The following is a 13,838-nucleotide window of genomic DNA, read 5'->3' as shown; positions in this document are numbered from 1 at the left end:
AAAGACATGACACAAAAGGAAAGGGGATTAGGAGGGAGGAGGAGGAGGGGGAAAAGGAAAGCAAATTCAGGCACTACAATCTTAGTTGTAAAGTTCAGCAGTTACAGTTGACAGCAGGAGGGAGGGGACTCTCAGCTGGAGCTGGACCCAGGCACGGTGGAGAGGTGCCTGACTGCTGCTTCCTCCCTCACTGGTGGCCTCTGCAGAGACAAGTGGCTATATGCCAGATTTGCATTCCTTAAAAGTGGACATCATGTCTTAGCAGACAAAGGGAAAAACTTTCAACCAATAGAACATCGAATGTAACCTATGACTTATTGAGATTGCACACCTTAACTTGAAAATTTAATGTAACTTAACTTGCTTAAACCAGAACTGACCAATAGAAGGGTTAGAAAGAGACTAACACCCTCTTGTAGTCAGGGCCTATATATACTGTGAGATTCCTTTGTTCTGGGTGCCTCCATCTTGTGGAACCGGAGAGCACCTCCATACTGCAGCATTGGAAGTAAATGGATTAAGTGTATTCCCCAGCCTCGTGTGTTTGATTGGCTATTAATGTGCCGGGGAAGTGGGCCTTTAAATCCCTGGTTAAGGGACAACAAAACTTTTTTGTTATATTTCAAAGTGTACTACAGAAAAGGCGAAACTAGTCCTTTACATACAAGTGCAATAGATGTGATTTGGTGTGACTGTATGAGAACCCGTAGGCTCACACCACTTCTGTGCTTTGAATTCAGGGACAGGGAATGGTTTTGTGTATTGATATCTGCCTTAGATTCATATCGGAAATCAAATCAATTCAAATTGCATAGGAAAAAAAAACTGGTTTAGGTAATTTGTTTAAATTGATTCCTATTTGAATTTTATATACATCCTTATTATAATTGGTTGTTGTAACCAGACATATTGGTTTTAACTAGTAAAGTGGCTTAATTTTATTCTGCAGCTTTGAATGCCATTTATAAAAGTGAGATGATGATAAGAAATGTACACTATTTAATGTGGGTGACTGGAGGAATGCAGGTAGTTGTACGACTTTTTCTGTCTAAACATGCATAGGATTGTGCCCTTAGGAGCATAATCCTTAATATCAGTTGCACATCAGAATTATAACAGACTAGGGACAACACCGTTGTAGTTAGCTCTCTCTCTCCATGTGCAAAGATACTAAGCAAGATCAGTTAACATGAAGGTTAAGAGCTCAATTCTATGGTTCCTGGAGAATGGGAAGGTGTCCTAGAAGCCATAGGATATCACAGTCTTCCCTTTCTCCAGATAGATCTTTCTCTTTCCAAGTGGAGGAGGTCCAGGTCCATTTCCATCTCTGCTCTGCTGGCAGTGGCTCCTGGAATAGGGTGTGTTTGGGACATGCTAGAGGAGGTTAAGAACCTGTAGAATTGTAAACCTCAATCCCCTGAAATGCATCCAAAGCAGCCCAGAAACTACACCAGCCGTGGAGCTAGCCTAGTTCCTTTCTCTACCCCAATTGATGTCAGTGGGAGGGAAAATTAAAACAAAAGCACCCATGTGGTGAAAAATGGTGAAAAAGTTGTATCCCCACCTCCTGCTCTGGCCATGACGAGCCAGCAGGGCATAGGAAGAAGTAGTAGCTTTGCCGCAGATTCTCCTCTCCACCTGCCATAGAATTGCTCTGAACCTCTCCACAACTTTCCAGAAACAACTGAAGGATTCTTAATGGGCAATATGAAATGAGAACTACATTTACAAAAGTGGGACCTACAACAAAATGTTGCAGTGTGGAGCGCTCCTGTTCAGAGTTCCAGCTATGCCTTCTTTGAGGTTATGCCATTCCTCTTTCCTCCACCAGTTTACTGTCCCCCCTCCCCCAGACAGTTATATCACCCCATCTCCATTGCATAAACCCAATCCTTCTTGGGCTGATTTGGGGATTCCTCCCCGTTATGGGTTTCCCCCCTAACTATTCTTTTAACTTATGCAAATCCTGGCCTTCCTCAAGCTTGCTGATACCTCCCTCTTGTGCTAGATGGAGCTGTTTTGGCTACATAAGGATAGCACTTGAAGAATGAATTCTTTTTTAGTATGTATGATGCTTTAGTTGTTAGAGTAATAAACATTCATAATTTGAGAAGTGAATACAAGTAGTTGAAGAACACAAAATTGTACATGATATTGGCTTAGAGAATGAGTACAGAACTGACAATACATTTATCAATGTATTGCAGCACTTCACACAACCTGAAATAATATTAAGTTGTACACTCTCCCCCCTTCTTCATTGCTACAGCTTTTAAGGATTAAAAAGAACAAGAATATATTTTATAGTAGATATATTCTCTTAATATTTCTGTTGGCATTTCTATTTCTATAATGGAATTTTGTTGTGCCTGATTTATAGTGATGCCACTGAAAGGAGAAACTATTATCAAGAGGCCCATAATGTTATTTTTCAAAAATAATACTTGTAGCAAACAAACTCTACATTTAATATTTTTAAAAAATACTTGCTACACAATCAAATACAAGATCTAATTTAACCTGTCAGTTAACAATAAACCAGTAGGTGAATCTAAAGTGCTTTATAAAGCTGTTTTAAAACAACAGTGCTATGGCACAAGTGAAAGGTCTGAAAGAAAATGTTTTAAATTGGGGGCATTTCTTTCTAGAGTGTTGACATCACTCCCCTACTAGTTAGGGCTGCCTGCCTTCCCGCATATGGGAACGACTGAAAGTGGATTGGCTGCCAGTGAGCTCATGTATTTATGTATCGTTTTCACGCTAGCAGCAATGTACCACATAGTTCCCTTCAGTTCGGTGAGATGCTTCTGTTCCCAACGCTTCACTTTCTCTCTCTCTCTCTCTCTCTCTCTCTCTCTCTCTCAGTCTCTCTCTCCCTCCCTCCCTCTCTCTTCCCCCCCCTTCCGCTGACCTGACTGTACTATGTTGGCTCTGCAGAAATGTCGAGTCTCTCTTCCCTTTGCGGGCATTAATACCCTTTGTTGGTAGGGTTTACTGACGTCACGAGGCAATGGCTGAGCTCGAAGCTGGTAGCTGCTGAGTTTATGTGCTGATTTCACCTTCAGCCAGCAGCAGTAGCAGTAAGCTATTGTCACAGAGCTAACTCTCATTTTGACTTGCAGAGAAGGGTTTGCAGAAGAGGACATTGGCGGAAACATCCCAGAGCCACTGAATATGTGACTGAGTGAATGGAACAGCCTCAAGAAATGGAGGAAGAATAAACCCAAGAGGGTTTGGATGTATAAAACAAGCAGCTTTTGCAGGATCACTAGCTACCTTGCTCTCCTGCTTTTGGATTTAAGATCATGTACGTGGGTCATTATTTGTTCCTTAATTGGTTTGTGTTTTAAGGCACACAAAAAGTGAGCCTTGAAAAAGAAATAATATTTTTATTTTGACTTGAATAGATTATTTGTTTTTCTCTTCTTCCTTCCCTACATTCTCTTAATTTTCTTATAATAGGTATTTGATACCAGCAGATTAAAAACATCATTTATTTGTAGGTCTGTTCACATTGTAGCCTTTGGAAACGAAAGAGGTGGATTTTCTGAAGATGATCAGCAAAGGAGTCTAATCTGGACCTACCTTGGGAGAAGTGCTCTTGTTTCAGAGACTGACAGCAGTTTGTTGCTAAACTCTGCCAACTACCTTAGAAACCCTGCATTCACCGAGTATCACGCCTGTGTGTTTGGAAATGTCAGATTGGTGATACATGACTGTCTTCTCTGGGTAAGAGATTGTAGTAGGAAATTAACAGACCAATCTTAAACATATTTGCTCAGAGGTAAGTCTCAATGAGTTCCATGGGACTTCCTTCCTTTTAAGTATGCTTATGATTGCAGCTTTAATCTGGTCAATTTCTAATTCAATATAAGGTTTTTAAAATGTAGAATCAGTAGAAAAGGAAATCAAAGTACATACTTTCTGAAAAGTACTGCCAGTTGAGTAAATCAATTAGGCAATCTCTTGGAGTATCTTGAAAAGTTCAAAAGAAACAGGACCATCATCTATTGTTCCTATATGGAAGCAATGTTTTTCAGACAATGAAACATTTTTGAGGGTTGAAAATCCATTTCTTTTTTGCTGAAATTAATAGAATATAACATTCTTTGACAATGTTAAAGAACAGTTCGACATTAAACTAATGTTCTATGAAACTTTCAGGATAATGTGAGTGACAGTTGCATGATGACAAAGTTTTGAAAAGTGTACATAGTCTGTTTTTTTTTCTTTTGCAATAGATTGATCATGCACCAAAATAGTTGTTAGTAATATTCCTGGAATTAGTATTAGAATCAGTTATCAGGAAACTAATTTATAAGTCTTTGGTGAGAACTTGGGCAAATAATATTGGGTTGAGTAAATAATTTATTCATTTATTAATGTTCTATTTGTATATTTTATTCATTTTCATTTAATGGGTTTTTCATTCCTTGTGTACAACATCTGCACTTAAAGATGTTCTATAAACTCATGGGTTTTAACCCACACTTTGTTGCATCATCACTACCACCATCATTCTGTATGTGTTTGTGTTTTTAATGAAAGCAAGATGAAGTGAGTGGAGAGAAAAAGGGCAGGCTTATGCAGTCTAAAATTTAAACATAGAAATGGTTGAAAGCTATGGTTTTATAGAAATTCATAGATGCTTTAAGATAGCAAGCATTGGTAGAATCATCTAGGTGGGTGAGGTGCTGCTCACCTTGGAGATATCTCTTATGGTTCAGGACATAACATAGATTATTAATAGGGATCTGTCCCCTGAAACTGATGGCTGTGGCCAATATTCTTTGGGCCTTAATCTTAATTGCTAAGTACCACAGACCCTCCACTGCCAGTGACATCATATTTCTAGCCCCACTAAACAGAAGGTTGAGGGGGTTATCTTATTTATTTATTACATTTATATCATTTTTTTTCCTCCAAGGAATCCTAGGTGGCATACATAATCCTCTTCCTTTCCATTTTATCTTCACAACAACAACCCTTTGAGGTAGTCTGGGCTGAGAATCTGTGACTGGCCCAAAGTCACCCAGTGAGCTTCCATGGCCCAGTGGGGACTAGAACCTGGATCTCCGACTTCCAATCCAACACTCTAGCCGCTACATGACACTGGCTCTCAATATGTTACTTGTAACATATTGGAAGATACAGTACTGGAGAAGTGCAGTGTCCGAAAGGAGGTAGGAACCAAGAAAAACCAAGAAAAAAGCTAATTAAAGTAGCAGAGAATTTAAGCTACACAAAGTAACATAGAGTAAGAAGGGACTTGTATTGCCCATCACAGTGTTGCTGCATGTATTATCCAATAGTGCAATAATGATCATATGACATTACTACAATGCCTGATAGAAGGCAAAATTGCATTTTCCTAGTAATTTAGTATTGAAGCTTATGTTCAGGGAAAATGTGATTGTCCAGGAATTGGTTCATTATCCCTATCATTCTCAAGATCACCTTTTCATATTTATTTTGGATGATGACATCTGGAAGAAGTATCATTTCCTGGATCTGTACCCACAACTGCAAACATAGAAAAGATTGAACTGCCGCACATGAAACGTGCATAGAGAATTTTTAAAAGTACTTGCTTGCTGTCCTGGTAACTTTTCTGACCATGTGTACAGAAGGGTTGGTTGAAGTATATTAAAGGGTAACAATCTGCTGCACAATTATGAATACATGCCCTAAAACTATAAGAGGAACTATGCATATGTATGTTTGTAAGCAAACATACAGAGACAATTGTTGGCCAATGTTATTGATTCAACTGACCCTGTATTTTCTGTCTGGGATATGATGCGATCCATCATCAAGTCAACCTATTTCTGCTATTTATTATTTGTGTTGAAAACTTGATTTTCTGCAAAAGATTTCAGGGATAGATAAACTGTTTGTTTGTTTATTTGACTAAGAGCGCTTCTAGGTGTCTGCTTTCTCCAGGGATGATGATGCTTTTGCAGCATATTATCTGAATTTTACAGAAACTTAAACTCAGATATCTTCTGTGGTGATAGCCATACAGATAAGTACATTTGCTGTTGTCCAAGGGCAGCAGCCAAACCCTCGGAATAAGAGGTACTTCTTTTTAAAGGTACTTCCAGTTTTGTTTTCTGGTTTGGCGTTATCATCACAAGTATTCAGTGGTCCAGCTAGGCAGCCATTCCTTCTTCCAAGGTATTGCATTCCATTCTCCTTCCTACTTGGTTTGCTATTTTTCCTCCCCATTCCATGGCCACTGAGCACACTCAGTCCTTGTTGGACTGTTTGGGAAACCCTCAGAGGTTTTTTCCCCCCTAAGGATTTGTACTTTTGCAAACCTTCGGTTCCCCCAAATCTGATACCTCTCTCTTGTGCATGGATGGTGCTGATTTGGCTACAATAAGTATCCGTTCTCACCTCTGAACTTCTGAACTACAGGGAATTATGTCCAGAAGTACTTAACTATCATGGGCTGGGCAGTATGTTTTGTGCTTGCAGAAGGCTTGGAATTTCAACATTGTAGCTCTATAATTGAGCCTTTGCCCTCTAATTGAAGAATATACAAATATGGGTTAAAATGTCTCAGTATATTCACCAAACAAGTTTAATTTTTTTGTTTTAACTTTATGTTACTCATGTTCCTTGTTCTGTTTTCTGCCTCCTCGGTTTTCATGTTGTCTCTCCGTAGTTTGAACTTATTTTTCCTATTTTACTTCCCACGCCTCCGAACATTCTGAATGTATGTCTTGCTCTATTTTGATCCAATATTGTGAAGAATGTTGGCAAGTTAAGGCTATTCTCAAATTGTTGTACCATTTCTGCAGTTGTGCAGATTGGGATTTTACAAACTGAAAAATGAGCAGAGCAGAAGATCGATTCATAACAGACTATGAAAGGCTTTCATCAGCTGGTAATAACTATTTGTTGCATAAGAAGCAAGGGCATTGGCCTGTCCTTTTATTTCTCTAGCAGTGTTCTTTCCAGAATGCCACTGGAGAAATAGTTATAGAATCTCAGGTTGCCTATGCTTGTAAGAATAAACAAAGAATTCTTCAAATTTGAGCATTCAGAATCTTATTATAAAAGAATGAGGAACAGAATGCCAGTCGAAGGGAGTATGGGAATGTGGATTCTAATATGCTGGGAAAGTGTAGGCAGGAATAAGTGGGAATATTAGTCTATTTTTTCAGAGAAAATTCTTGAAATGCTCTTCTAGAATGTTATGGTTAGTTAGCTGTTTGTCTTGAATTGTTAAAAGAAAAATGGGCCATACATTAAAAATGTTTCACTTTACAATATATGTAAATATTGTAAGAACAATTTATTCCATTCTTCTTGTTCCTAGTGTTTACTGATCTCCAAAAATGAAGACAAGCTTATTTAAATAACCATGGCTCTTCATGCAGCATTCTGAAGCCCAGGAATATTGTGTTTAGGTTGAAGCTGTCAGCAATGCAAATGACTTTCAATTACGCAAATTACACCTTTCTAGCAATTTACAGTACTAGAAAAAGAATTCTGAATAGTGTTTTTAATTTATATTAGTACTACGCCTGTTAGCAGATGTTGCTGTAATTAACTAGAAATGAAAAGCAATTTTGCTGCATATACCTTTCTTAACAGTAATACATCAGTAACTGCAACAACCAGAATTACTCAAAATCAGATAGAATGTTAGGCTTGGAGTTGGAAGATCTGGATTGAAGTTGTTGTGCATGTATTAACATGCCATTTAGCAATCCCAAATTACTGTGTCATGTACTCAGTTCCCTACCTGTAATCTGGAAATATTGTTGACAGGGTTGCTTCAGGGGTCAATGATATAAAGCTTAAAAGGCACTTTGCATACTAATGAATTAATTAACTCTGGGCATCTGTGCAAATTGTTTTGTCTATGATAGCAAACAAAAAAGATAACTGTGATCATAAACCCTATTCTTTGTTTTAGCAACTTTTCCTTTCATCATAAAAGAAGAACTCAGAATCATACTTCTCTGTTAGTTTTGTGTGAAGGAATTCTCCAACTTTCACTTGATTCATAGGAAATGAAATTTAGCTCCATCTTTTTGTTTTGTATAGGATATTTTTGAAAGTGACTGGCACACATCTCGGAACCTTATTGGAGAAGCAGATATCATTGTGATTAAATACTCTGTAAATGACAAGTCTTCATTTCAAGAAGTAAAGGATATTTATGCACCACTGATAAAAAAAACATTAAGCCACTGTTCAATTCCAGTCATAATTTCTGCTGTTGGTGCAAGACAAAACGGTATGTGCTGGAGCTCATGTTATAAACCACTGGAATATAAAGATAAGGTTACTTGTTGGGGAAAACATAACAATAAAATTTGTCAATTTGCAGAGTTGATTAAAAGTGTCACTTAATGTTCAGTCAGAAAACATTTGTAGTGTTGGTTAGATCTATTAGAGTTAAAAGATCTGTTCTAGATCATGACTAGCAGTCTGTACACTTGGACAGTAACTGGGCTAAGCTAGGAAATGCAAGTTTGCCAATTTAGTTGGTTTCAGAATTGTAGCTCTTTGGTTGGATCCAGTATTGTTGTTCTGCCTGTGGAATAAATACTGCTGGCAGAATGGGATTTCACTGTCCTCTCCTCCTCCCTGTGGCCTCCTGCACACTCTCCAAATCTGCTCCAGAGGGTCCCTCCAGAGCAGATTTGGATCCTGCACAGGAGGGAGGAGAGGATGAGGGAGTCCCATTCTGTCAGCAGTATCTGTCCCACTGGCAGAACAGCAATCTGCATATGCTTTTCTAGATAGAAAGATTGGTATAGGATAAAACCAAGCAGTAGTAGTAATTCTATACACAAACAGTGAAGAAAAGTAAACCTGCTTCGAGAGTGATCCCAGTACAGAAAAATAACATTGCATATTATATATTCAGAGGGATTCAAGATTATAATTTGGCAGATGACAAATGGAAAAAAGTAGTTAAAATTGCTAAATTTTATTACTTGCCAAATACTTTTGCCTGCTCTTTTCATAGTGGCAATGTTGTGTGTAGTAGTAACTTTATAACCTTTCATTCTGTTAGAACATATTTTCATGCTAAAGTGCAACCCGAAGAGCTCAAAGGGCCCCCTGAAAAGGGCAGGTACCATCACCTTTGCACTTTACAGGTTGAAGCCACAGAAACTTAATTGCCTGTGCCGATGCCCAAATGATACCTGCTAGCTATTTGGGCTGTTGGATATCAGCACAGACTGAGGAGCCCTTTAAACAATACCATAGTTGTATGGAGCTGATTTATTCTAAGTGGATTCTGAAACTGTTGGGGTAATGTTTAAATGACCCAACCACATGGGCAGGGAATGATCTCAAGGGTCTTCCCATGGAATGGTCTTCCTGGCAATTTCCTGGTTGAAAACCATGTGATTAGCACTTGTCCATATGGTTGGGTCATTTAAACATCCCAGCCATGTGGGAACCATTCAAGAAAAAGCTTCTGAAGGCACAATCCTATGCATGTTTAGACAGAAATGTTCTACAACTCATAGCATTCCCCAGCCAGTCATGTATGCTGGGAGTTGTAGGACTTCCTTCTCTCTAAACATGCACAGTATTGTGCCCTGAATTTCCTGTCTGTAAAATAGTGACTACTATGTGGGGCTCGAATGTAGACACCCAGGTTTTAATCCCTTTTCATCTATGAATCTCAGTGAGTAGCCCTGAGGAAGCCACTGCCTTTAACCTATTCTACTATACAGGCCTTTTAGTAGGTGAAAGATTCTACTCTGACTGATGGAACAATGAATGTGATCACTTGAAAATTTGTGTGGATATGTCCTTACATGGTAAAACAATGATTTTTCACATTTGATTTCTATATCTCTCTGATGTGTGTAAAGGTCTCTTGTCAACATCATTTTCCTTAACTTGTACGTGAACAAAGGCCAATTTCATAACTTCAGCTGTGCCATTGTTTCCCAAGTTTTTGGTAGCACTCTTACTCCTGAAAAGTTTTTCTTTCAGAGCAGGGATGGACGGCTTGTAGGCCAAAACATCAGGAGGGCCATGCTTTCCACCCCTGAGTAGCCTGTGTCTTGTGTTAATCAATGTTCTGGTAATGCCTCCTGTTAGGGCAGGTAATTCTGCTTTGTTGCTATTGAGAACAGTCATATCAGCAGCAGAATTTCTCCACTCACAATGAAGTTTGAACGCTAGGAAGCAAGGGTAGAGTGCTATTTTGTGCAAAGACACTGGAAAGCCTTTTCTGTGGGTGGGTTCTTTAGGTTCACAGGAAAAACTATTTTTTAAAATAATATATTTCTTGTGACAGGCTAGCAGTTCTCTCATAGCTTACCAGTGTGCCTGCCCCTGGCACAATGTTGGGGAATTCATGAACTATGCACAATTCTTGTAAGTTTTGTTTAATGAGTTCGGAAGAGATTTGTATAAAATTTGGTATAATGTTGGAAGGAAAATTAGTTTTTCCTATAACGTTCTAGTCCCCTCCTCTTCTGTCACCTTCTAAGCTAATACATTTATTGGAGAGTAGCAGCAGCAGCAGAATAATCTTTGTTATTTTTCAACTGGAAGCATTTCTCCAATCATTAATGCATTGCCATGCTCTTGTCTATTACATTGCTATACATTGCAGCTACACTAAGCGTCATTATGTAATACAGTTGCTGTAATGCAGTCCCTTGTTACATGAATTCTTAAACTTGGCTGTACTGTGGTGTTTTAGACTTTTCAGACTATTAATATATGGCAGATAATTTGAATTAATTTTGGATTAACACTCAATTCCTTGTGCACTGTGATGCAGCTGTGCTGAATGGGAGCATGAAGGAAAAAGGGAGCACATGCCAGATTCAAGTTGCATATAAAAAGAGAACCTGTTTAAGAGTAAAACAAAATTCACAATGAGTTGGTTACGATAAACCGTCTACTCCATCTTAATACATGTCATTAGCTCTAACTATATTTTCTGCCACTTTAAGATTATAACAATAATATAAGTGAACTGTAGTCTGATATTCATCACACCTATTTTAATAGGTATGATGAATACCTATTAAAATAGTCTAATACGTGATTTAGACTGGAATTTCTTTACCTAGATTACTTGGGGGCATTAATACTAAAAATATTTAAATGGTTGTGTTGCATTTTAGCTGAACTATAAGAAGTAAACCTTGAAAATTATCCATAGATATTAAACATGGTGCTTTGTGAAGAATGGTTTGATTTTGTATAAGTAGATCTACGTAAATATTTACGTTTGTCATTGTTTTGCAATGCTTCTTACAAGGTAGTAAGTTATTTGGAACGGCTGGGAATAAATGGCCAAGATAGATTGCTTCAGTATGACTGTACTACTGTTTGTACAGTTTACCAGTAGGTAGCAGCCATCTTTTTGCCTAAAAGATTATCTGATGTGATTCATAAGCAATCTGATATATCCTAAGATTTATTAGAGATTAAAGTCAGCAGGAAAGGAGAGCATGTATTTTTGCTTATCAAATTCTGTGAAGAGCCCTATATATTGATGGCATAATATATTAATACTACTACTACTACTACTACTAATAATAATAATTGTTTTATTTATAACAATACTAATTTGTTTTCTATAGGAACATCTTTTGATGCATAATGGCCTAGTAACTATAATTGACATTTGTACTGATTTTTCTTTTATAAATTTTTTTTTGATAAATTGAAAAGTGAAGAGGACATAAGATGTTTATTTTCAGTTTAGGGAGAAATTGTGGTGTACACAGTGACCTAATTACAGTTAAATGAATTAATTATAAATGTATTGTTATAGAAACAACATGCCTACAAATATGAGCATGCTTTTCTGTTTATGCAGGACATTTATGGATTCAAGCCTATCTTAATAAAGGATTAATAAAAACCAGAGTATCTGTAGCCAACAATATATTTTCTCCTGATAATTTTCACACAGAAACTATGAATATTATAAGGAGAAAATGTGTTGGAAGTTTCAGATACTATGTCTTTATTAATCTTTCATAAACTTAGACTTGGATCCAGAGAGGTCCTGCATAAACAGAAAACCATGTCTACTTTTAAGAGGCAACCTTCCTGAATTCCTCCAGTTACTCCATCCTGCTATGGCTGCCTGTGTCCCATCACATGCCATTTCAGAAGGTCCAGCTACTCTCTGGCTGTGGGAGGGAGGAGTGGGGGAAATCCAGTTGTGTGAGCAGGTTCTGCTTAATCTTATCTGGACCCATCCCTTACAGTTTATTTTACTTTATGTGTTAGAAATTATATATTATTTAAAGAATACCTATTATAGCTTCTCTGTAATTTTTTTATTTACTAAGTTATATTACCAAATTCTAACATGTTTTGAGAAAACTACTAATGAAGGAGGAACAATTAATCAAAACATGGAACAATCCAAAAACAGTCCAAAATAATCATCTTAGTAAGTCTTAATTGTGTATCAGGAGGGATCTTTGCCTTCCAGTATAAGTAGTTTGCCACCAGGAAACCTTGATTCAATTATACCTGTTGTTCATCAGATAAATCCCAAGCAGATGTTAAAAAATTACAGGGGGGAAACCTAACATAATATTTAACACCAAATTAAAATTACGGTATAATTCTTGTCCAAGTGACTCTGTAGTAAGGCAAGTGCAGGACACTTGTGTTCTTTATGGTCATAGGCTACAATCCTATGTACTTATAAGTGTTATTTCTGAGTAGACCATGTATAAGATTGTACTGTAAATGGTTTCACATCTTGTCTTTTGTTGTTTAATGCATTATTATTTAGGAAGATGTAGAACGCACTGAAGAAGAGCTGTTGTAATTAAAATGCTTTATATGGATAATTTGTCTTCTCAGAAGTTCCTTGCACTTGTCCTTTGTGTATCTCAGACAGAGGAAGCTGTGTTACAGCTTCTGAGGGGATTCAGCTTGCTAAAGAACTAGGAGCTACTTACCTGGAATTGCACAGTCTCAATGATTTCTACATAGGAAAATATTTTGGAGGAGTGGTAAGTATAACATTGTATCAGTATGGTCAAATGTTAAGATTTAAAATTCAGACTTTGTTTGGGAGGCTGCAATGGACATGGATGACCCAGGATCAGGGCCCCTGATCTGACCTGAAACTCACTTTATGATCACATTCTCTCAATTTAAGCTGTCCCAGCGTTGTGGTAAGAATAAATTCGGTAAGGCGAATAAATAGTGTAATTGACATTTTTGCTGAGTAGACTACAGAAAATCATACAAGAAGGTAATGATGTTTCAACTATTTGAGAAACATTCAGTGATTGATACTTGAACTATGAGGGATAAAGCTAAAATAAACCAAATTGCAACATGATGTACCCTCAACAATGTAATGGACTTTATTAAAATGTTCTGTAAAAGTGGTAAATTAATATTCTGGAATAAGAATTTAATATTTTTAAGTAAGGATATAACAATTTTGAGATCCAAATATCACTTTAGGAGCAATCCTATGTCTTCTAGAAACCTTTAGGGAGGACATAGGATTTGTCAGTTTTCTGGCTCCGAGTTCAGAGACAGTGCTCTGAGCTCTGAGCCAGGAAACTGCGCTCCTCTCCCCCTCCCCCTCCCCCTCACAGCCAGCATGGAGTGAACCATGGTAGCTACCTCTCTGTGCTTGGTAAAGGAGCATGGACAGGGTAAAAGGAAGGTTGCTGGGAGGGGAGGAGACTGTAGAAGCTGCTTTAGACTATTTTCTAAACGCCCCTCTCCTGATCCGAAGCCCCTAGCTATATAGTCAAAATTGGCCATCTAGCCAAAAAAACAGGATGGACAGAGCATAGAGGAAAGGATCTCCTCTGTGCTGAAACCAATGTCAGACGCTTATGACT

General features: G+C 37.8%; 1 protein-coding gene across 4 annotated transcripts in view; it reads left to right on the top strand.

Moving 5' to 3' along the window:
- RHOBTB3 (Rho related BTB domain containing 3) overlaps positions 1-13,838 on the top strand; it is a 39,471-nt gene that overhangs the window by 1,268 nt on the left and 24,365 nt on the right. Inside the window, exons 1-5 of one of the 4 annotated variants that reach the window (XM_063129589.1) lie at positions 2,909-3,029; positions 3,123-3,307; positions 3,504-3,729; positions 8,062-8,254; positions 12,835-12,986. In XM_063129589.1, the coding sequence (XP_062985659.1) occupies positions 3,306-3,307; positions 3,504-3,729; positions 8,062-8,254; positions 12,835-12,986 (573 nt within the window). In that variant the 5' untranslated portion in view covers positions 2,909-3,029; positions 3,123-3,305. Of the gene's footprint in view, positions 1-2,908; positions 3,308-3,503; positions 3,730-8,061; positions 8,255-12,834; positions 12,987-13,838 lie in introns of those variants that run through there. The other 3 variants (XM_063129590.1, XM_063129592.1, XM_063129591.1) reach the window with 3 other exon arrangements.

This window comes from Elgaria multicarinata, chromosome 6 (genome assembly GCF_023053635.1).
Source record: "Elgaria multicarinata webbii isolate HBS135686 ecotype San Diego chromosome 6, rElgMul1.1.pri, whole genome shotgun sequence".
NCBI lineage: Eukaryota > Metazoa > Chordata > Lepidosauria > Squamata > Anguidae > Elgaria > Elgaria multicarinata.
Note: the sequence above shows the minus strand (reverse complement) of the source record. Positions and strands in the feature narration are given on the sequence as shown.